The 24,694-nt window shown below is 50.3% G+C and overlaps 2 protein-coding genes across 2 annotated transcripts; both read left to right on the forward strand.

Moving 5' to 3' along the window:
- Positions 1 to 1,420: 1,420 nt before the first annotated feature.
- LOC140587033 (large ribosomal subunit protein bL12m-like) lies at positions 1,421 to 4,279 on the forward strand. Its single transcript, XM_072708566.1, has 5 exons — positions 1,421 to 1,630; positions 2,145 to 2,340; positions 2,800 to 2,874; positions 3,103 to 3,240; positions 4,125 to 4,279. The coding sequence occupies exons 1-5, from the start codon at positions 1,572 to 1,574 to the stop codon at positions 4,239 to 4,241; spliced, it is 585 nt and encodes a 194-aa protein (XP_072564667.1). The 5' UTR covers positions 1,421 to 1,571; the 3' UTR covers positions 4,242 to 4,279.
- Positions 4,280 to 7,998: 3,719 nt separating this feature from the next.
- LOC140587034 (mitochondrial dicarboxylate carrier-like) lies at positions 7,999 to 22,986 on the forward strand. Its single transcript, XM_072708567.1, has 11 exons — positions 7,999 to 8,309; positions 15,152 to 15,271; positions 16,633 to 16,747; positions 17,460 to 17,508; positions 17,880 to 17,921; positions 18,058 to 18,101; positions 19,706 to 19,776; positions 19,977 to 20,069; positions 20,174 to 20,251; positions 20,499 to 20,555; positions 20,924 to 22,986. Exons 1-11 carry the CDS (start codon positions 8,220 to 8,222, stop codon positions 21,023 to 21,025), a joined length of 861 nt encoding a protein of 286 aa, XP_072564668.1. The 5' UTR covers positions 7,999 to 8,219; the 3' UTR covers positions 21,026 to 22,986.
- The last annotated feature ends 1,708 nt before the right edge of the window (positions 22,987 to 24,694 follow it).

Consider the following 24,694-nt stretch of genomic DNA (forward strand, 5'->3'; position numbering starts at 1 on the left):
GTCCTCCATCCGACGTCTCAGGGCGGGAAAGCGGTGCAGCATCAACACTGTTTATGGTGGGGATGGTGCGCTGCTGACCTCAGCTCAGGACATTGTGGGTCGGTGGAAGGAATACTTCGAAGACCTCCTCAATCCCACCGACACGCCTTCCAATGAGGAAGCAGAGTCTGGGGACTTGGGGGTGGACTCGCCTATCACTGGGGCAGAGGTTGCTGAGGTGGTTAAAAAGCTCCTCGGTAGCCAGGCCCCGGGAGTGGATGAGATCCGCCCGGAGTTCCTCAAGGCTCTGGATGTTGTGGGGCTGTCTTGGTTGACACGCATCTGCAGCATCGCGTGGACATCGGGGGCGGTGACTCTGGATTGGCGTGGCGTGGAACTTCAGGGAGCATTACATTACTTAGCAGCATATAATAAGTGACTTCTGAATTGTGTAATTATTAACAGTATTTCAATTCTTTTCAGAAAACACTTCATTGTCTAATACTCGGTCGTGAGATATTTTAGACCACATTTTATGACCATGAAAATGTACGTATCCATTTACTCGGTCGGCAGTACGTTGCCAACAAGTCTGCCTGCTTTTGTTGGCTGCAGTGGTATCGAACTTTCTTTACAGCATTGAATTAAGCTTCTCATAACCCTGCATAATTTGCATGCAGTCTTCCTCCGTGAAACATGGAGATTGCGCCATGAGTCAAACGGTGCCTTGCGCTGCCGAACGTGCTCCATTTATGTGAACTTATATTGAATACTCTTAGGAGGCATGTCACGCTCTGATATGCCGACAGACTTCCTCGTGTTTGATGTAAACATTAGTCATCACTGATGTGGCGCATTGTGGTCTGTACATTTATCCAAAAACTGCTTCCATGGTTTTTGCCAAACTGTGGATAAAGTGCACATTAAGCATGCTGCACTTGGTTTATTCGAAGGATGCAACACCCTTGGATACTTTCGCTAAGCATATGAACACGTCTGCCAATTGTGGTAATTTAACTACAGATATCCTTGGTGGGACAAATGGGATGAAGCCTCTTTCTGTGAGGGCAGGAGGAATGGCCACCCAGCCAGACAGTGTGGGCTACTAGTTACTAGTTTTCTTCTTGGAATGAAATACATAAACACAAGACATGAGGCAAAATCTCCAAATGCTGACATTATGAATTACCAACAAATTATGAAGGTTTATGTTTAAAAACAACATTTATACTTGCGTGTACAGCAATTAATTAAAAGTTTATTTTAAAATCAAAATAATCCGTACAGCTCAGACCGCCTTTCCTGGTGACAGTCACTGTTCATTGAAAATTATAATCATATTGATTATCTAACATGGGAAGAATAATCGCTCCTGTAAGGCCCCTTTAAATCGCGTTGTTATGCCAGCCTGGTTGTCAATAAAGTTTTTGATTCCGAGGCGATGACGAAGTGCTTTGTGGGTAGGTCGTGGAACGAGATCGGAGGACGCCATGTGCTTTGTGTTCGCCGGTTTGCGGCACTAAGAGGCAGTGAATGACAGTGAGGTGGTAGCAGGGCCACATTGCTTATACGGGGACGAAGACGCTGCCGCCATGAACTGCACTCGGCTGTGCATCCGGACCGCGCTGCGGATCGGACCGAAGGCGCTTCGGTGGGCATCGGGGGCACCCTGAGGTTGCGGGGGCAGAGCTGCGTGCCTGTACTTCCTGGAGCCCCTGTTATTAATCCAGAGAACTACTATGTAGCTTAGCTAATGGAATCAGTCCAGTGTGATGCGGGTTCATTGGCTTTGAGTTTCCTTTCTGCGGGATGTTTGGTCGGTATTGACACTATATCTACTATTAGTTATACAGAGTTAACAGTTTACAGGAGGACAAGTAGTTGGCTAAGGATCCGGGGGCAGTCTGCACATTCTGGTCTTGTATATATTCTGACTCTTAGTCTAGGATCAGCAGAAGTTTTTCCGTCCAGTTGCTTTAGATGAGCCAACAAGTTATGAGGTTTCATGCACCTTTACAGTGCCGATCATGAGATGACATCACATTTTTTTTTTTCATTTTCACTGTAACTGTTTACTTCAACATCTCAGTGCCCATAGTTAAGTGTGTAACGTTTTTCGGGTAATGAAGTTGGTGTCTTAAATGCTGTTACTGTCTTCCCTGCAGGCAGGACCTGGGAATGTCGGTGAGGTGTGGGCATCGAGCACTGCAGACCAGTGTAGTCCGCCTGTCAGAGGCCATTGCCGCCGCCCCCCCCCTGGACGGCGCGCCAAAGCACTACTCCCCCAAAGTGCAGCAACTCGTCAATGACATCGCCAGCCTGACGCTCATAGAGGTGTCTGACCTCAACGAGCTCCTCAAGGTAGGGCTGGTGTGGATCACGTCTGACAGCCCAGCAAGTTCCCCAGCTATGTCTGACTGCCTAGGGGCTCTGCCTTCGCCGTGTCTGACTGCTCTGTGCTGAGTACAGCAAGTACACAGGAAGCTGTATCCCCCACAGTCACGTTGTCCCCCACAAAGCCACACGGAGCATAGTGGACAAGTATCATGTAGGTTACTGGTTCCAGAGCTTCCTGTATCCTGGTGCTCAGAAGTTAATGCTCGATGGGGATAAATCAGGTCAGGAGCTGCCCCAATCCGGTGCTCAGGCCAGAGTGGCGCTGCTGTAGGGCAGTGGAATTACATACCTGTCTGCTCTTCCTGCTGAGCTGATGTGTAAAACGGGCCAGCGGAGTGTGTGGGTGGGAGCTGTTCTGTCACTGCGCTGGCTGTTGGGGGTGAGGTGGCCTGCTTAACGCTGCTTGTGTCCTTGCTCACACAGAAAACGCTGAATATCCAGGACGTGGGCGTGATGCCGTTGGGGACGATGGCGGCTGCTTCCTGCCCTGCTGGCCAGGTGGGTCATGGAGTCCTGCTGTGTGTGAGAGGGTTAGGGGGACAGAGAGAGCATGAGGTAGGGAGGGAGAGAGAGAGAGAGATTGAGATGGGTATGTATTCATATCCATGTGAATGTTCCTATTTGGTGCCGAGTCCATCCCTCCGTCAGTCAGTCTGTGTCCACATGCAGACCATGGTAAATGCTAGTATGTACGGTAAAACTTCACCCCGGTGTTTGTGCCCACAGGCCGTTGAGGAGGAAGTGGTCCCAGAAAAGAAGGAGAAAAGCCATTTCATTGTCAAACTGACAGAACTGAAGGTGGCAGAGAAGGTCAAACTGATCAAGGAGGTGAAGAATTGCATCCAAGGCATGAACCTGGTGCAGGTAGGCATTGCATTATCCACTCAGGGGCTCCCCTCCTAGTACAGGTAGGCCCAGCATGCCTGTCCTGGGGCTCCCCTCCTAGTACAGGTAGGCCCAGCATGCCCGTCCTGGGGCTCCCCTCCTAGCACAGGTAGGCCCAGCATGCCCGTCCTGGGGCTCCCCTCCTAGCACAGGTAGGCCCAGCATGCCCGTCCTGGGGCTCCCCTCCTAGCGCAGGTAGGCCCAGCATGCCCGTCCTGGGGCTCCCCTCCTAGCGCAGGTAGGCCCAGCATGCCCGTCCTGGGGCTCCCCTCCTAGCGCAGGTAGGCCCAGCATGCCCGTCCTGGGGCTCCCCTCCTAGCGCAGGTAGGCCCAGCATGCCCGTCCTGGGGCTCCCCTCCTAGCGCAGGTAGGCCCAGCATGCCCGTCCTGGGGCTCCCCTCCTAGTGCAGGTAGGCCCAGCATGCCCGTCCTGGGGCTCCCCTCCTAGTGCAGGTAGGCCCAGCATGCCCGTCCTGGGGCTCCCCTCCTAGTGCAGGTGGGCCCAGCATGCCTGCTCTGGGGCTCCCCTCCTAGTGCAGGTAGGCCCAGCATGCCTGCTCTGGGGCTCCCCTCCTAGTGCAGGTAGGCCCAGCATGCCTGCTCTGGGGCTCCCCTCCTAGTGCCGGTAGGCCCAGCATGCCCGTCCTGGGGCTCCCCTTCTTGTGTGTCTTGCAGGTACAGGGCTGTGTGCCCATCCTGGTGCACCCCCTCCTGGTCCAGAAACTTCTGTAATGGACTGGGTCGTTTTTTTCCGTCTGGACCACAGGAGAACAGAGACTGTTGTCATGTGTACATGGAGTTTGTGGTGTTTAGCTGGTGACAATGAATGAATCTTTTTAATAATAACCCTTCATCTCCCACAGGCGAAGAAGCTGGTGGAGTCTTTACCTCAGGAGATCAAGGCGAACGTTTCGAAAGAGGAGGCAGAGAAGCTGAAGGCTGCCCTGGAAGCTGCGGGCGGCACTGTGCTGCTGGAGTAGCAGCTCCTCTCATCCCTCCTCTGTCTTCATTCATTTTTTATTTTATTTTTTAATCGGTGAGAGCGGCAGACTCGTCCAGCGCTGGTGATTCATTCCTACTGCAGGGTCTGCCATCAGTGATGTGGGGTCCCTGGTGACAGGGTGAGCTGCCCAGGCCTGGACCCTCACCACTGTCATGTGACGGGGGTGGAGGAGCACATAGGCTCCTCGTTTGTCTGAAGGATATGCCTTCTGAACTGGTCTCGTGCCGCTGCTGGCTCTGTCCATCCTGTCCAACGTGACTGTTGGAGTCCATCACAGTGAAACTGTTCATGGGCCCTCCTGTGGTGAAATAAACGTGTGATTTATTACACAAAAAAAGCCTGTGCCACTTTTACAGAGTTAGCGTGCTTGAGGCTTACTGGCTCTAATTAAATTCCTTCAAAAAGTTACTGCTGTTGAGATGCTATCAGTGACAGCATCAGCTTATTCTGTGTGGTGTGACTGCAGTACCCAATATCTCCACTGGAGGACAGCCATGGATTGGCAATTCATTTCTATGACGTAACACAACAAAAGCGCTCGGGCTCTGTGGCTGATGAACTAGAGTTCAATGTTCATACTTTAAGACTAAAGAAAAGTTGGTGTGAAAAAAAAATGTGCTGCTGGTTGGAGAGCTCAAGCAGCGTGGAATCTAGAAGAACCTCAAAGGAGCTTCTCAAGAGGGGTGCCCCAAGGTGCTGCGTGGAATTGCAGTTTTCACAGTCGGGTTTCTTCTCTGTGTCTGGCTGCTTGGTTCTGCCTTCATTTTCAAATGGTTACAGGCTATTGTGTTAATTGCAGAGATAAATGAGATAAATCAAGTTTAACTGCAATGGCGCAGAGACAGGGTTCTTTGTAGAATATTTCTTTTAACCCCAACTCGATATAGGATAGTCTATACAATGTTTAGGCTCAAAAAACGAATCCTGGAGGTAGGAACATTGATCTGCAATGGGAATTTAGATCATCGACTTTAAAGATTCCATGGGGTGTGGAGCTGCCTTTTTCTAAATGAGGACGCATACCTTTCTGTCCGAGGACATGTGGCCTGGTGGCACCCAGAGGTCCACAATGCAAACAGAATCTCAGCTTTTATTCCATTAGTGGAGCGAGAAATCATAGCTTGAGCGGGCCAGCAGAAAATCAGGTGGGCCAGTCCCATAGCAGTTCACTTCGCAAAAAAAAAAAAAATTACACTACTGGCTCAATTACATACATACTTGTGTGTGTGTGTATGTATGTGTGTGTGTGTGTGTGTGTGTGTGTGTGTGTGTGTGTATGTATGTATATATATACAGTATATGTATGTATATATATGTATGTATATAATATATATATATATATATATATATATATAAAATAAAAAAAAAAGTCAGTTTTAAATGACCCGTAGCAATACTAAGGAGCAAGTGAACAGAGAAAGAACAATCTGTTTGCATATGAAAAGTAGTTTTTTAGTCCGATCTGACCACATACACAAACACACCTGTCAGACACAATCGTTTTATGGTACAGTATCGTTAATTGAGAATGCTCAATGAATCGGCCTGAGTTCTATCTGGGTTGGTCTGGGCTGCGCAGGCTGAGAACGCTGAATGAATGGGCCTGACTTCTATCTGGGTGGGTCTGGGCTGCGCAGGCTGAGAACTCTGAATGAATGGGCCTGACTTCTATCTGGGCGGGTCTGGGCTGCGCAGGCTGAGAACGCTGAATGAATGGGCCTGAGTTCTATCTGTGCGGGTCTGGGCTGCGCAGGCTGAGAACGCTGAATGAATGGGCCTGACTTCTATCTGGGCGGGTCTGGGCTGCGCAGGCTGAGAACTCTGAATGAATGGGCCTGACTTCTATCTGGGCGGGTCTGGGCTGCGCAGGCTGAGAACGCTGAATGAATGGGCCTGAGTTCTATCTGGGCGGGTCTGGGCTGCGCAGGCTGAGAACGCTGAATGAATGGGCCGAGTTCTATCTGTGCGGGTCTGGGCTACGCAGGCTGAGAACGCTGAATGAATGGGCCTGAGTTCTATCTGGGCGGGTCTGGGCTACGCAGGCTGAGAACGCTGAATGAATGGGCCTGAGTTCTATCTGGGCGGGTCTGGGCTGCGCAGGCTGATAACGCTGAATGAATGGGCCTGAGTTCTATCTGGGCGGGTCTGGGCTACGCAGGCTGAGAACGCTGAATGAATGGGCCTGAGTTCTATCTGGGTGGGTCTGGCCTGCGCAGGCCCAACCCTGCCACTGAGCTCCGTTTATTCTAACATCATCCTAAAATGTAACAAAGGACAGTCAAACTGGAAATGAATGTGTATATGGTTGTGTCTCCCTGATGACAACTCCGGCAAACAGTAAAACCACTGTCAGAGTTTGCATCTTCGTCTGTAATGCATAGAAACCACCCCTTCGGCAAAGATGTTATTCTACAGATAACAGCCCTTTATGGTTTGTGGGAAGGGCCCCTTGGGGGTGTGGTCTGCATAGAGCAGCTTGCTGGAAAAATGCAGGCCCTGGGGTAAGGTGGAATCGCTGAGGTGCTTGTCGCTGTTTGATTGATGGGTCAGTGACCCTCTGTGTCCTGCCAGGGTCTATCTGCTCTTCCTAAACCCATAAGGTTGCCTGGCTGGACATAGTCCCAGGTCACGTCCCGCAAAGACACCTGTCCTCCTTTTTTAAATGACAGTGAAGAGTCCTGGTCACAGTCAATGGGAGGATAATCTGGGACCCGAGAGCCTGGTGGCTGAGCAGCCAAATGCTGCTTCAGGATGCTGTTCCTTACTTTCTGAAAGTGCCATCTGAGCTTCTTCAGGCTGTATTTTATTATAACCCGGTGAGGGACCCCCAGTAAGCGTCAAACGCTGAGCTTCTTCAGGCTGTATTTTATTATAACCCGGTGAGGGACCCCCAGTAAGCGTCAAACGCTGAGCTTCTTCAGGCTGTATTGTATTATAACCTGGTGAGGGACCCCCAGTAAGTGTCAAACACTGAATTATCCTTCAGCCTTTGTTGAGCGTTTCTGTATAGTGCAGCGGTCATCATGTTCGTTAGATATTTATAATATTTCTGTTGTCTCTAACCCGATTTACCCTGCACTTGGATATTGGTGTGTATGCATGTGTATGTCTATCACAAAGTCGTTTGTGAGAACTATCAAGCTTCCCCAACAAAATGGCTCTGTGCATTAAACAGCTGTGGGTCCGAGCGGTCAGTGTTACCCCCCCCCCCCCAGTAGTGAGTAGGGCACCATAGCAAGGCTGCAGCCCTGTCATTTCCTGCCAAATGATGCAATTGCCTGACTTTTCAAAGCCCCAGTTGTGCAGACACCAGACTCTGGAGCAATAAATGTTTTATATATATATATATATATATATATATATATATACAGAGAGGTACATGAAACAGCCAAGCAATGAAGACCAAAAGAAAGAAACCAACCAAATGAACAGCTTCTGTTCAGTTTATTTATATATGGGAGGGCTGCAGTATAATCGCTTACAATTACGGGGGAGTTTTTTGCAAAAATATCGTGGATCTAAATAATTTCGGAAAAAATATATGCAGAGTTTCCGTCCGGTATTTAAATATTTATTTCAACATTTCAATGCGGTGTGGGCACCTGCAGCACATGCGAGGGCCCCCTCTCGGACGCGCTTGTCGACCGGTCCCTTTAAGAGGCGCGGACTGCGGGGACTCGAAGTTCGTGGGGAGGTGCGATCTGATCCGCCGCTCCATTGGCCTTTGGCTCTGGGCAGACCCGGGACCCGAGGCAGCCCTTCTTCGGACGAGGCGATTGGCTGCGGCCGAGGCTCCATGCTCCTCCCCAGCCTGGTTTTCCTGGTTGTGCGGGCTGAATGAGAGCAGGAAGCCGAGGCGGGCCTGGTAGTTGGCGGATCGTTGGCATGTTTGAAGATTAACGAGGCTGTTTTAAAGCGCTGGTGTTGCGCTGCATCCGGAGCCAGAGCCGAGGACATGACGGAGAAACGCGTGTCCCGCTGGTACTTCGGGGGGCTCGCCTCCTGCGGGGCGGCGTGCTGCACTCACCCGCTGGACCTGCTCAAGGTAGGATACGCCGGGGATCGGCCGAGGATCGGCCGGGAAGGAATGTATGTGGAGCCCTCAGGACGCTGCCGCTTCGTCCCGGGGGGAGGCGCACCGGCTTAGTGCGCATGGTGATTAAGCGGGCGTGATGCCCGGGGGCAAAATGAGATTCCTTTGGGAAAGGTTTTATGGCAGCGCGGAAAGGGTACACTGTCGCGGGTCAGGATAAGATCGGATAAATTCTGGAAATTATAGTTTGATCCACATCAGTACTTGACACTGAACTAGCGAGCCATATGCTCTGATACGAGAGGACTGGTTTTGTTTGCAGGATTCTTGCCGTTGTCTTTTTTGCCGTAGCTGTCCGAGAGATTCGTCCGTGATCTAGTACAGTACAAACCGTTCCCAGGAGCTCCGGGGGTGATTACATGGGCTCTTTGGAATTGTTTTCCTTGGGGGGTCAAAACGGATTCATACTCGCTGCCTTACCGCCGGGTCTAACCGGAGCCTTCATGTGACCCCCAAAGGCAGGAATCTTTATTACTGAAGTCATATGAACGATGTACTTGAAGAAGAGCTCGGTGTTTTCACATGCCATAAAGATTCTGCAGCTCTTTCTGCTTCCATGTGGAGAGCCCCCTCACGTTGGCAGTCGTCACATGTTTACCTGCCATGTTCTTGGCTTTGCTCTCTAATTCCTGCAACTCCGCGAAGAAGTTTGCATTTCAGAGTGATTCAGACTGCAGTCTATAATCTTCGCCAGACACCACCTGAATGAGCCGTCATCGTGGCCTTGATAACACGTGCAAACATCAGGTGGGGGTGGAGGCCCTGGACTTTGGCCCCTGAATCTGCAGCGTGCGCATTTGAACCCTGTACCCAGGGCCCCCGCCTCCCTCTGGCAGCCTCTGGAAGCTACCTGGTGCAGGGGGAGGCTGCCCTTTGCCCTGGCCGCAGGTTCGCGTGGAACTCCGGTCTCGCCCTCGAGGTCACAGCAGAGCTCCCCCGTCTCACGGTCTCGCCCTCGAGGTCACAGCAGAGCTCCCCCGTCTCACGGTCTCGCCCTCGAGGTCACAGCAGAGCTCCCCCGTCTCACGGTCTCGCCCTCGAGGTCACAGCAGAGCTCCCCCGTCTCACGGTCTCGCCCTCGAGGTCACAGCAGAGCTCCCCCATCTCTCGGTCTCGCCCTCGAGGTTACAGCAGCTCCCCCGTCTCACGGTCTCGCCCTCGAGGTTACAGCAGAGCTCCCCTGTCTCTCGCAATCCTTTGTGCAGTAATGCAGCTCTGCCTTTCCTAGATAATGCTGCTGCCTTTCCTTCCCTTTTTAGAGGAATGATCTGAGCTGCTCTGGTGGTTGCGCAGGGCAGGGCGTCTTTTAGAGAACCCTACAAGTGTGTCAAGAAACTTTTTATGGTTTTATTTGTTTTTGACATTCATGTATTTATTTTTTCTCTTTATTTTTCTTTCCTTCTTCAGGGAATCGCTCCTTGAAACCCTATACTTTAATCTCCGCCTGGCACCTCAGTCTGTTCGTGACCCTTTAACCCATCATTATCTCTAAAATCACCCCCCGAGCCATAGCCGCAGGAGCTCTGGAGGGGCGGGTGGCCTTGTCTTGCCAGTGCCGTTTACCCGTCCCCTCCTTCTCTGAGCTGAAGGACAGGCCACTGTGAATGTTTGTAGAAGGTCACGCAGAGAACAGCTGCTGGACCGAAACAGGAAGGAGTCAGACAAAGTCCCGGACATGTACATTCATATGGGCCCAGGGGCTCATGGGATACTTATGGGGTTATGTGACTGTCCCCCCCCAGGGAACCTCAACCTCCCCTTTCTCTACTGAGAGCTACACGTTTACCTCTGAATCCACCCGCATTATAGTGTAGCCACCATCATTCGAACCAAGGATTTATGTGTGGCTCTCAAGGTTTAGGGCACCCCTGCTGGCCACAAACTGTCACTGCACTTAGTATGAAATAGGCCTACGCACCTGATGGTGGGGCAGCATGTTCTGCTAACCAGCCAGCTATGATCTTCTGTCTCTACTTGCTAGCTATTTATTTAGTTTTTCGGAACATCTGGGTGGAGGGTGACCATGAAGTGACTTCTAGACAATGACAAACCTGCCCTTCACTGTAGCAATGTTTACAAGAGAAGTTATGCTGCGTTCTGTTTGAACTCGTAACCGGGAAATTCCAAGTTCCTAGTCAGAAATTTCAACTAGAATGCCCCCTGAAGTCGGAATTGCGACTTGTGAAGTCGTAGGAATCTCAGGACGCTTTTCTACTGCACCAGGTACTATAATTTTGGTACTCATGAAAATGTGCAAAACACTGCATAATGTGTTGTTACCAACTGATATTGGTAATAACTAGCAATTAACTGGGCTAGAACTGGGGCCTGATTCAGAAAGCAGGATTTCTTGCTTAGTCTGATAACTTGTCAGATTTAAGGTGTTCTGGGCTAAATGTAAATGAGCGATTAGAAAAGGGCATTTAAACTGGGGTAACTAAATCTCACAAGTTAACCGGCTAAGCAAGAAATCCTGCTTTTTGAAACAGCTCACTGGTATCGCTAAATGGCTTTCTGACTTCCTGTACTGGAACGCAGATAACACGTGTATGATATCATTCCCAGTTCCGACTTCTGAGGTAAATGGAACGCAGCATAAGACAGCACCCTTATCGGGTGATAAATTATTTGTTAGCAACTTACCATTTGTAGCTGAAACATTTAATGCAGGATTTTTGGGATGATGTGCAGCCTGATGTGCAGCCTGATGTGCAGCCTGATGTGCAGCCTGTAAGCAGGTTAGGAGCCTGTGGTAGATAAATATGAGATCATTTTTGATGTTAAATGTTGGTCTTTGAAGCCGCAGCTGTGAGTTTGAGCTGTTTGTGCGTTCAGTGAATGACGTGGGTGATTCAGCAGCTGGGCTGTGCGCTACACTCGCCCTCATAACCTTTGTAATCTCCCAGCTGGGAGTCAGAAGGACTCGACATCGTCACATAGCAAGGCCTTGTGTAGTCTGCAGAGCCCATGGCTGTGCTGCTGTCATGTGACTCTCTCGGCCTGTCAGTGAACCAGACAAATTCCTCTCGTGATTGAGCTGTCAGACATGCATTTGTTTAAAGTGGGTGGCATATGCATTTGCATATGTCCACGGGCGACAGATTTAGGCCCTATGCTCTGTGCGGCACGTTCGTGCTCACGACAGGAAACCAACCCTGTGCTCTGCGGTGGCCAGTAGCTTTGAGGTGACCTTGTGCAATGTCCTGCACCATCTTCTTTCTCTTTTTTGGATTCGGGGTTTGATGGTAGAGTCTCAGAGAGTGGCAGTTGGAATCTGGTCCGTGGTGCGCAGAAAGGGACCTCAGGAATATCCAGTATGTAGGAATAAGCTGTGTGCCATTTCAGGGTGGGGTGGGGGAATTAAAGAGCAGTGGTGGGACGAGTACTCGATATTAGTACCGTACTCAAGTAAAAGTACAGATAATCGAGTTTAATCACATAATTGTCACAGCTCTAGTTTGTAAGCTATAGTACAACTTTGTCTTTTCTTTTTATTCAGAAAAAAATGTTGAAGCTTGCTGGCATAGATTAGAGGATTAACATTTTTATTCTTTGGAAAACAAAAGATCACTGTACTGTCTATATTTAGTAATGAATTGTTGAAATTTGTCACGGGCCGGTGCTTTGAGTCGGCTTATAACTGGTGAATGAGCCAACAAAAATTCTCATTCTCCGCTACGGAAAATGTCTGGTTGTCCCAGCCAGTTATTTCCATTATTTCAGTACTTGTGTCTTTAGCTCTGGTGCCTTGAATATTGATCAAGTTTTTAAATATGTCGGCAGTTTTGATATTTTAACCGATATATTGTACATCTCTACATCTTCACAAAGACTATAATGCATATTTATTATTTATTTATTTAGTAATTTAAGAAGAGGAGGAGGACAGCAGTACAGCCCTTGAGTGGTCGATTTATCCTTTTTTTTTCTTTTCTAATTCACATCAGCGTGTCCTTTGGAGGCTGCTGACTGTGCTATGAAGGCAGTGATGTCCGTGGTGATGGCTCGCTGACTCTGTGCTATGAAGGCAGTGATGTCGGTGGTGATGGCTCGCTGACTCTGCTATGAAGGCAGTGATGTCGGTGGCGATGGCTCGCTGACTCTGTGCTATGAAGGCAGTGATGTAGGTGGCGATGGCTCGCTGACTCTGTGCTATGAAGGCAGTGATGTCCGTGGTGATGGCTCGCTGACTCTGTGCTATGAAGGCAGTGATGTCGGTGGTGATGGCTCGCTGACTCTGCTATGAAGGCAGTGATGTCGGTGGCGTTGGCTCGCTGACTCTGTGCTATGAAGGCAGTGATGTAGGTGGCGATGGCTCGCTGACTCTGCTATGAAGGCAGTGATGTCGGTGGCGATGGCTCGCTGACTCTGTGCTATGAAGGCAGTGATGTCCGTGGTGATGGCTCGCTGACTCTGTGCTATGAAGGCAGTGATGTCGGTGGTGATGGCTTGCTGACTGCTATGAAGGCAGTGATGTCGGTGGCGATGGCTCGCTGACACTGTGCTATGAAGGCAGTGATGTCGGTGGCGATGGCTCGCTGACTCTGTGCTATGAAGGCAGTGATGTCGGTGGCGATGGCTCGCTGACTCTGTGCTATGAAGGCAGTGATGTCGGTGGCGATGGCTCGCTGACTCTGTGCTATGAAGGCAGTGATGTCGGTGGTGATGGCTCGCTGACTCTGTGCTATGAAGGCAGTGATGTCGGTGGTGATGGCTCGCTGACTCTGTGCTATAAAGGCAGTGATGTCGGTGGCGTTGGCTCGCTGACTCTGTGCTATGAAGGCAGTGATGTAGGTGGCGATGGCTCGCTGACTCTGTGCTATGAAGGCAGTGATGTCGGTGGCGATGGCTCGCTGACTCTGTGCTATGAAGGCAGTGATGTCGGTGGTGATGGCTCGCTGACTCTGTGCTATGAAGGCAGTGATGTCGGTGGTGATGGCTCGCTGACTCTGTGCTATGAAGGCAGTGATGTCGGTGGTGATGGCTTGCTGACTCTGCTATGAAGGCAGTGATGTCGGTGGCGATGGCTCGCTGACTCTGTGCTATGAAGGCAGTGATGTCGGTGGCGATGGCTCGCTGACTCTGTGCTATGAAGGCAGTGATGTCGGTGGCGATGGCTCGCTGACTCTGTGCTATGAAGGCAGTGATGTCGGTGGCGATGGCTCGCTGACTCTGTGCTATGAAGGCAGTGATGTCCGTGGTGATGGCTCGCTGACTCTGTGCTATGAAGGCAGTGATGTCGGTGGCGATGGCTCGCTGACTCTGTGCTATGAAGGCAGTGATGTCGGTGGCGATGGCTCGCTGACTCTGTGCTATGAAGGCAGTGATGTCCGTGGTGATGGCTCGCTGACTCTGTGCTATGAAGGCAGTGATGTCGGTGGCGATGGCTCGCTGACTCTGTGCTATGAAGGCAGTGATGTCGGTGGTGATGGCTCGCTGACTCTGTGCTATGAAGGCAGTGATGTCCGTGGTGATGGCTCGCTGACTCTGTGCTATGAAGGCAGTGATGTCGGTGGCGATGGCTTGCTGACTCTGCTATGAAGGCAGTGATGTCGGTGGCGATGGCTCGCTGACTCTGTGCTATGAAGGCAGTGATGTCCGTGGTGATGGCTCGCTGACTCTGTGCTATGAAGGCAGTGATGTCGGTGGCGATGGCTCGCTGACTCTGTGCTATGAAGGCAGTGATGTCGGTGGCGATGGCTCGCTGACTCTGTGCTATGAAGGCAGTGATGTCCGTGGTGATGGCTCGCTGACTCTGTGCTATGAAGGCAGTGATGTCCGTGGTGATGGCTCGCTGACTCTGTGCTATGAAGGCAGTGATGTCCGTGGTGATGGCTCGCTGACTCTGTGCTATGAAGGCAGTGATGTCGGTGGTGATGGCTCGCTGACTCTGTGCTATGAAGGCAGTGATGTCCGTGGTGATGGCTCGCTGACTCTGTGCTATGAAGGCAGTGATGTCGGTGGTGATGGCTCGCTGACTCTGCTATGAAGGCAGTGATGTCGGTGGCGTTGGCTCGCTGACTCTGTGCTATGAAGGCAGTGATGTAGGTGGCGATGGCTCGCTGACTCTGCTATGAAGGCAGTGATGTCGGTGGCGATGGCTCGCTGACTCTGTGCTATGAAGGCAGTGATGTCGGTGGTGATGGCTTGCTGACTGCTATGAAGGCAGTGATGTCGGTGGCGATGGCTCGCTGACTCTGTGCTATGAAGGCAGTGATGTCGGTGGCGATGGCTCGCTGACTCTGTGCTATGAAGGCAGTGATGTCGGTGGTGATGGCTCGCTGACTCTGTGCTATGAAGGCAGTGATGTCGGTGGCGATGGCTCGCTGACTCTGTGCTATGAAGGCAGTGATGTCCGTGGTGATGGCTCGCTGACTCTGTGCTATGAAGGCAGTGATGTCGGTGGCGATGGCTCGCTGACTCTGTGCTATGAAGGCAGTGATGTCGGTGGCGATGGCTCGCTGACTCTGTGCTATGAAGGCAGTGATGTCCGTGGTGATGGCTCGCTGACTCTGTGCTATGAAGGCAGTGATGTCGGTGGCGATGGCTCGCTGACTCTGTGCTATGAAGGCAGTGATGTCCGTGGTGATGGCTCGCTGACTCTGTGCTATGAAGGCAGTGATGTCCGTGGTGATGGCTCGCTGACTCTGTGCTATGAAGTCAGTGATGTCAGTGGCGATGGCTCGCTGACTCTGTGCTATGAAGGCAGTGATGTCGGTGGTGATGGCTCGCTGACTCTGTGCTATGAAGGCAGTGATGTCGGTGGTGATGGCTTGTTACACCCCCGCCCCCAGGTGCACCTGCAGACGCAGCAGGAGGTGAAGATGAGGATGACTGGCATGGCCATGCATGTGGTTCGCCATGATGGGGTTCTTGCCCTGTACAACGGTCTCAGTGCCTCCCTCTGCAGACAGGTGAGTGTAACTGAATGTGCTAATGTACACACACACACGCACACTCACATCTTTTCTCTGCCCTTCCGAACACCATGCCTGCTCGCTTTTAATCACATGCTTTGTGTGTCCCGTTATGTTTGTGGCAGCCTCGTTATGTGCGTGTCACATCTGTGATATGGTGCTGGTTCTGTTGTCTGTGTGATACAGTGAGGCCCTTCTGGGATACAGTGAGTCAAGGGAAGAGCCCTGATTGTGTCGCAGGGCTGCTGGTGGAAGCATACCTCCTACCCGGTGCCCTTGGGCTCCTGATGTGTATGCTGACAGACCTCCTACCCGGTGCCCTCGGGCTCCTGACGTGTATGCTGACAGACCTCCCTCCCGGTGCCCTCGGGCGCCTCATGTGTATGCTGACAGACCTCCCTCCCAGTGCCCTCGGGCTCTTGACGTGTATGCTGACAGACCTCCCTCCCAGTACCCTTGGGCTCCTGACGTGTATGCTGACAGACCTCCCTCCCGGTGCCCTCGGGCTCCTCACCTGTATGCTGACAGACCTCCCTCCCGGTGCCCTCGGGCTCCTCACCTGTATGCTGACAGACCTCCCTCCCGGTGCCCTCGGGCTCCTCACCTGTATGCTGACAGACCTCCCTCCCGGTGCTCTCGGGCTCCTGACGGGTATGCTGACAGACCTCCCTCCCGGTGCCCTCGGGCGCCTGATGTGTATGCTGACAGACCTCCCTCCCAGTGCCCTCGGGCCCCTGATGTGTATGCTGACAGACCTCCCTCCCAGTGCCCTCGGGCTCTTGACGTGTATGCTGACAGACCTCCCTCCCAGTACCCTTGGGCTCCTGATGTGTATGCTGACAGACCTCCCTCCTTGCTTGTTGAGAGAACTTGAAGTTGTACTTTGTCCTAGATCCTGGGGATTAGGTTACACGTTACACTGCAGGAAACTGATTATGAGAAACCTGAGAATCTGTTGCTCGATAATAGCCTGTTTTGTGTTTTTCTTTTTTCTTTTATTCAATGAATAAAAGGAGTGGGGAGGGGTGGTCAGGGAACAGGGGCACTGTGGTCTGTCACATACTCCCTGAAATAGAGTAGATTTATGTACATCTGTAATTCTGCTGCTGGTAGCGTAGTGAGATTAACATGCAACTAGTTAGTTAGTTAGGCTGGTGTTTGTCTGGATGCTGTGACGCCACTTACCCCTCACCCTGCACACGATGTCCAGTTTGCTCTTTGTGTTGTTCCTTCTTTTTCCTGCTTTCTCTCTTCTTCTGTCCAGGCGACCCCGATCTCCGCTCTCATGGAGCTCCCTGCGAGCATGACCAGGAAACCCGAATGCCCCTTAAAGCTTCTCTGACTGTCTCCCCACACAGATGTCGTACTCCCTGACACGATTTGCCATCTACGAGACGGTGCGTGACAAAGTGGGAAGTGCCAACCAGGGCCCCATGCCCTTCTACCAGAAGGTTCTACTGGGGGCTTTCGGAGGTATGGGCCATGGCATCATGTAGTACCACCGAGCGGTTATTATGGTACTGGCATGGCGTTAGTATGGTACTGGCATCGCGGTTAGTATGGTACCACCGTGGTGTTAGTATGGTGTCACTGTGGTTAGTATGAATGCCAGCTTTTTGGTAGATGATAAGTTCTGTTTGGGTGTAGTTTATTTTGGGTACATTTAATCTCCTTTTTTGTTTTATAGTTCCGAGTGCAGTATTAAGCACAAATATTTCAAATAATCACAATGTGATAACGTCCAACCCTAGTTAAGATGGCATCACTTAGTATGGTATCACTGTGGGATTAGAGGCACGTAACTTGCTGCTCTTTCTGACGGTGTTACTATCAGTGCTCTTTTGTGATCTTCGTGGCTGCATGCTTTGGAATTTGCCAGAGAAAACGTCTGTCTGTGCCGCTTGAATGTAAATGTCACATTTTAGATCTCAGAAGCACGACAGGCGTTTGTGAGTAAATCAAGCTGCCGTTTCTCCGTCCCGTAGTGTATGTCCTCTGTCAGAGTCCTCCTCTGCTTCTCTGCTGCTGTCCTCCCCCTTCTGGGCAAAGTCCGTCTTGCTCTGCCTCACCACCAATAAAGGCATTTGAACCACTTTATTTTTTTATCCAGTTCACAACTGTTCTGTCCCTGGAGTCCAGAGCCAGCTTCTCCTGGAACCATTTAAAATGAAAACTCTCTTTCTAGGTTTTACCGGGGGTTTCGTCGGGACTCCAGCAGACATGGTGAACGTCAGGTGATATATATATATTTTAATAGTTAGTTTGAACAGTAGTGTCAGAGGCCTTATTAATAGCCAGCAGAGACTAGAGCTCGAATGTCCTGAATATGAGGAAAAAATCCGATTAGGCAGAGCTGATCGCCGTCAAGGAGTGAGAAAGGGTGGCCGGTGTATGCAGTACCGCTGCTGTACATTGGGTGGCAGTGTTTACCCACATTTCTTTTGTACTGCAGTTGAAGCCTGTGTCTCACAGTGTACAATCTTATGCAGAATCTTATGCAGAAAGCTGGGTTCTGACTTCTTTCTCACCTCCTCTCCCTTGCTAATAGCTGTAGGTTAGTGATGTTTGGTGTAACACTGTTTTTGTGTCTGTGTGTCTTTTGCAGGATGCAGAATGACATGAAACTGCCCCCAGAACTGAGAAGAAAGTAAGTATATCACACATGTGTTATTTGCTATGCTGTCACCATGTCCTGCACCTTGGGAAAGACTGTGTTGCACTGCCCCTTGTGGCCACCAGCGGTTCTCCTGACTGGCCCTCCTGCCTGTCCGTCTCCCTCACAGCTACGCCCATGCGCTGGATGGCCTCTACCGAGTTTGGAGAGAAGGTAAGCTGGCCACTGGGGGTGTGTCCTGGCTGCATGGGTGGGGCTTAGGTGTCGGGGTGTTTGAGACAAACTTCCTCCCAGTAGTGGTAGGTTTCAGTTTGGGTAGCGGGCAGACTTTGTGTGCATGCAGTTCCCCTGCTTTATCAAAGTAGAGCCTTCCTAGGAAACCTTTCGTAAGCCGAAATGGCATTAAGTGAAGAAGCAATTACCGTTCATCTATATGGGAAAAATTTTTGAGCATTCCCAGACCAAAAAAAATAACCTATCAAATCATGCCAAATGATGCATACAACCTAAAATCACACTAACACAGGGGTCTCCAACTCCGGTCCTGGAGAGCTACTATCCAGTAGGTTTTCTGTCCTACTTGGCTTCTGATGAGCCACAGCTACTCCTGGTATTTACCTGAGAACAGGTGTGGCTCATCAGAAGCCGGGTAGGATGGAAAACCTACTGGACGGTAGCTCTCCAGGACCGGAGTTGGAGACCCCTGCACTAACATATATTAAAAGCAGGAATGATATAAATCCACAACCCATATAAAGTAAAAATAATGTGTATACAGTATAATTTCATTTGTCAGAATCAATACAGTCGTGCATCACTTAACGACAGAGATACGTTCTGATAAATGTGTCGTTAGGCGATTTCATCGTTGTGAGAACATCTTGGAGTGTACTTACACAAACCTACATGCTATAGCCCACCACATGCCCGGGGCTACATGCTATAGCCCACTACACGCCGGGGCTACATGCTATAGCCCACTACATGCCGGGGCTGCATGCTATAGCCCACTACACGCCGGGGCTACATGCTATAGCCCACTACACGCCCAGGGCTGCATGCTATAGCCCACTACACGCCCAGGGCTGCATGCTATTGCCCACTACATGCTGGGGCTATATGGTGTAGCCTAAATAACAATAAACAGATAAACACTACAGTAAATACATAAACCAGTAACGTAGTTGTTTATTATTCTGAATTATTTACTGTACATAACTATATGTGCTATACTTTATATTACTAGCCGCGCAGTAGTTTTGTTTACATCAGCATCAACACAAACATGTGAGTAATGCATTGTGCAATGATGTTACGACAGCTACGATGTTAGGTAATAGGAATTTTTCAGCTCTGTTGTAATCTAATGGGACCACTGTTGTATACGCAGTCTGTCATTGACAGAAACATCGTTATGCAGCTCATAACTGTACATCTACCACTGAATCTCTGATAAACAAATGCTAAGCGGTTTTTGGTTTTCTCCTTTTTTCGTAAAAGCAAAATCATCTTCATATTGCTTTCAGTTAGTGAAAACAGGTGCTAGTCTAGGTCTTTAAAAGCAAAGTGCTGTAAAGCGCGCATTCGGAAAGCAGTGGGTGCCTGAATTACATTGTGGGGAGCGGATTTCCCTACAATGTGATTAAAAACCCGTAACTTTTTCGGCCTCCACAAGGACAACCTTAGTTTTATGAAAATCTGTGACTGCAGTCAAAAAAATAAAAATGCCTAAAGTTTTGTGATCGGTCCCCACAAAGAAAGAAATGCCTAACGTGTGTCTGTGTGTGTGTGTCTGACATGTTTATCTCTCTCCCAAGAGGGTGTGAGGAAGCTCTTCTCCGGAGCTACCATGGCCTCCAGCAGGGGAGCTTTGGTCACAGTAGGGCAGGTGAGAGGCAGTGGTGCTCTTAGGGATGTGGGTTTAAAAATCACCAGATATTTGACTTTTGAGTAATTTTCATGTTTTGTATTTGTATTGTGTTGTAGTGAAGAATGGTATAGAGTACAGGTGTGAGCGTGTGTACGTGTGTGCGTGTGAGCGTGTGTGCGTGTGTGCGTGTGAGTAACGGTCTCTTCCTCTGCATCCAGCTTGCCTGCTATGATCAGGCCAAGCAGTTTGTCCTGAGTACCGGCATCATGTCTGACAACATCATCACCCACTTCCTCTCCAGCTTCATTGCAGTGAGTCACAACATCCCTAACCCGACCCCCCCCCCCCCCCTGCCCCCACCCCCTCCCTGGCATTTCTCTAAACGACCAGGCTCTCTCTTCCTCTCACTCTATAGGGAGGTTGCGCCACATTCCTCTGTCAGCCACTGGATGTGCTGAAGACCCGGCTGATGAACTCCAAAGGGGAATACACGGTGAGGGGGGTCGCTGCCCGCACACAGTGCAGGGTGCCTGGGGTCGCCGCCCGCACACAGTGCAGGGGTGCCTGGGGTCGCCGCCCGCACACAGTACAGCGGTGCCTGGGGTCGCCGCCCGCACACAGTGCCGGGGTGCCTGGGGTCGCCGCCCGCACACAGTGCCGGGGTGCCTGGGGTCGCCGCCCGCACACAGTGCCGGGGTGCCTGGGGTCTCTCTTGATGAGTAAGCCCTGCTCTGTTCCAGGGCCTGATGCACTGCCTGAGGGACACGGCCCGGCTGGGACCCCTGGCCTTCTACAAGGTAAGACGAGCGAACCCATACGTCACTCAGGGTCTGTCAAAAGCTGTGATTGCAATCTGGGTCATCCCAAAGGTGCTGGAGATAAAGGTCTAAGGAGGTGCAGGAGGCTTCAGACATCAGCCATCTTTAGGATGATATTAGAGGAGATCTTGGACTTACAGTGTCTGCTAAGGGATTCTGAGGTTCTCCCATTTGGGGACTCCTGAGAAGCAGGGATGTTCCCCTCTGACCACCTTCTAGGATCAGCTTCTATGCCCTACCTATTGTTTTATATTTGACTGGCAGAGTGGGCGGGACCTGATATGGCTCACCCAATTGCATTTCAGCTGCCTGTTTCTGCTGCTGCTGACTGTCCAATCGCATTGCAGGGCCTGGTTCCGGCCGGCATCCGTCTCATCCCTCACACCGTGCTGACCTTCATCTTTCTGGAGCAGCTGCGGAAACACTTTGGCCTGGTAGTCGTTACCTGAGCCCCGGGGGTCCACACCGGCCATCTCCCGGCTCCCCCCCACCCACTACTGACCATTCCCACCTTGGTGGCTCCACCGGCTTTCCTATCTCCATGTCTTCCTCTTCCTGGAACCCGAGCAGTATCCCTACCACAGGACACCCCTGCTCCCCTGATGGTTAGGGCTGACCATGTGACCAGACCTATCGCATATCATTTGATTCCCAGTGTGTTCTGCTGATCCCGCTGAGCCATGATGGCACAGGAGACGGACTCCTGCTTGCTGAGACGAGCCAAACCCCTCAATCCAGCTGTGAAAGGGGAGTGTGCGTCTCTGATGTACAGGAGTGCTGTGTTCCCTCACACACACACGCACCTCCCCCCAATGTTACTCCCTATGCAGGCTGGTGCAGCCCCAATCTGGGCCAGCCTGCCGTTTAATCTCTGTTTGAATAAAGTGCCCCGTCCCTGTGCCCCGTCCCTGTGCCCGCCTCCGTCCCTGTGCCCATCCCTGTCCCAGTCCATGTGCCCGCCTCCATCCCTGTCCCAGTCCATGTGCCTGTCCCCATACCCGCCTGTCCTTGTATCCATCCCTGTCCCTGTTGCTCATCCCTGTCCCTGTCAATGTTCCCATCCTCATGTCTGCCCTCCTGCCTATTCCTGTCCCCATGCATGTTCCCATCGCTGTCTCCATCCTTGTCCCTGTGCCTGTCCCCTGTACCTGTCCCTGTTAGGAGATGAAAGGACATTGCAGGTGAAGATCAGTTTATGCGTAATTTCTGTGCCAATGTCTACAGCACAAATTGATTATAAACTGATTATCTGGAAAAGCCAGTCATGACTGTCCAGGGGCTGTAAAATGCAAAGGAATAATTTAGTACTTGAATAATTTATTATCATTCATGTTGTGGTCAGAATTCAATTCCCCTACTGAATGACTGTGAGCTCACACTGAAAGAATGAATTACACGCACTGTGGCCATGTAGGGAACAGCAGACAATGGCTCAGGTAGCTGGTATGGCTGTTATTTAACCCCTAAAGTCCTGCCCACCCCGGGGGGGGGGGCCTCAACCGCTGGTGGGGATTTCAAAATGGGACGATGTTGACTGTAACCGCTGAGTGTGTTTAGGGGGATAAGAACTAAAAACAATGAGTAGTGATTGTTCTTAACATAAAATGCAAGATTAAAAATGTTGCTTTTAGAATAAGATTTATATTTTACACATTGCAGGTGTTCCTAGCTTTCGGGTGTTCTTATGTCGTTTTCACATTGCGGCCCATAGGGGGCATCTGTCCCTGTATTTTAGGTGATTTCACCACCAGCTGGTGATGCTATGGGAACAGCAGTGTCCAGAAAGGCTGATGTTGACGTGTGTAAGTGTGATAGTGTCAAGATTTAGCACTCAAGCCTTATTATTTTTATAGCAAAGTCTAATTTAGAAGTAATGTGGGGCAAAAAAGTCACAGGTTGCTACTTTATCTTGTTCCTTGGTCACAGCAGCCGAAAGAGATAAATGTGAACATTTTCTGTACCTTAGAGCTTGTAGATGCCAGTAAGGTAAATGTCTTCATAATACTTTTAAACACAGTTGTACTATCCTATAAATCGGTACAGTGTCGAACCTTGGGCGGCCGCAGTGCTGTGGGAGTTCGCTAAGTCGGCTCCTGCTGGTTGGATTTCTAAATGGCATTTGATATTAAACATGTTTGTTTTCCCTGTGCTCACCTTAGGCAAGGAGCTTTGGAGTCTTGTTGATTAATTGGAGTTTCCCTTAGTTCAGCAGTAACTGTACCTCCCTCATGCCGCTCATTGTTTAATACATTTTCTTTCTCAAATCATTAGTCTTTTTGAAAATGTTTTATTAAATGTTTCATACCTTCTGCTGGGTGAACAGAGAGACAGAAGAGGCTGCTTACTGTGCTGGTATTTTTAATGTCCTTTTAGCTCAGTCTTTGGGAAATAAAATTTTAGTGTGAAAGTGCCCATCTGCCCTTCCATACTTCACTGACGTGTGTGTGTGTGTGTGTGTGTGTGTGTGTGTAATCCGGTATTGATGCCCCCTGTAATTGGCTGTGGAATAGTATAAATAATAACTTGACATGGGGGGGGGGATTTAGCCTTTGTTAGGGGCATGTACACTTCTCAAAAGAAATTAAAGGAACATCTTTTAATCAGAATATAGCATCAAGTCTGTTAAACTTCTGGGATATTGATCTGCTCAGTTAAGTAGCAGAGGGGGCTGTTAATCAGTTTCAGCTGCCTTAATGAAATTAACAAGTGTGCTAGAGGGGCAACAATGAGACGACCCCCAAAACAGGAATGGTTTAACAGGTGGGGGCCACTGACATTTTTACCTCCTCATCTTAACCTAAGTTTTGCATTTGGCTGTAGTGTCATTACTGGTAGCATGAGGCGATACCTGCACCCTACAGAGGTTGCACAGGTAGTCCAACTCCTCCAGGATGTTGACACGCAGTTACTCTAGGAGAGCTGGATAGGTCCGAAGAAGGTCCTTAACCTATCAGCAGGACCGGTATCTGTTCCTTTGAGCAAGGAGGAGCAGGATGAGCACTGCCAGAGCCCTACAAAATGACCTTCAGCAGGCCACTGGTGTGAATGTCTCTGACCAAACAATCAGAAACAGACTTCATGAGGAGAGACTTCATGAGGGTGGCCTGAGGGCCCAACGTCCTCTAATGGGCCCTGTGCTCTCTGCCCAGCACCATGGACCCATTGTCAGACCCTATGCTGGTGCAGTGGGTCCTGGGTTCTTCCTGGTGCACGACAATGCCCGGCCTCATAGGGCGAGAGTATGCAGGCAGATACTGGAGGATGAAGGAATTGATACCATTGACTGGCCCCCATGCTCACTTGACCTAAATCCAATAGAACACCTTTGGGACATTATGTTACGGTCAATCTGACGCCAGGTTGCGCCTCAGACTGTCCAGGAGCTCAGTGATGCCCTGGTCCAGATCTGGGAGGAGATCCCCCAGGACACCATCTGTCGTCTCATTAGGAGCATGTCCTGAAGTTGCATACAAGCATGTGGGGGCTATACAACCTACTGAGTATGATTCACTGGTTAATTTGTCTTTTTGGTTATTGTTGCGTCTGATCGTTAGTTTCCAGTCAGTTCTCAGCCAGAGTGAGTGACATGGGGTTCTCGGGGGTTCATGCAGTTACACATCCAGGGTAGGACATGCAGAAGACCGAACCGGGTGCATAAAAATGCCACACGACAGTAAGTGCTGTACAGATCATTACATCACTAATCCAACTCCCTACGACACACACAGCACGCAGGCGTATGATCGGGGATATCCATGCCATATCTCCAGGGACGAGCCAGAGCCAGGCCAAAATAACAAAACCCTAAACAAGCTCCCCGCCAGACATTACGCTTATCTACCAAAAATAAAGAAATGAAAATGCAGCTGCCCTGTCTACTCTGTCTCCCTGACTGTACACAAAACACATACAACAAGGTATACAGACAAACCGGCCCTTACTCCCCTCTAGTGGTGAGGGACAGATACAGCGTATATACACACGATATTTACAACACCTTTCCATAGGAAAGTACAGTATCACAGTAACAGTAGTCAGAAAAAACATAATAAAACACCATCACAATCCTCTCTCTCTCCCCTTTGGCTTCACTACCCTGGGCTGTTGACTAGAAGGCC

This window comes from Paramormyrops kingsleyae, unplaced genomic scaffold, assembly GCF_048594095.1.
Source record: "Paramormyrops kingsleyae isolate MSU_618 unplaced genomic scaffold, PKINGS_0.4 ups136, whole genome shotgun sequence".
NCBI lineage: Eukaryota > Metazoa > Chordata > Actinopteri > Osteoglossiformes > Mormyridae > Paramormyrops > Paramormyrops kingsleyae.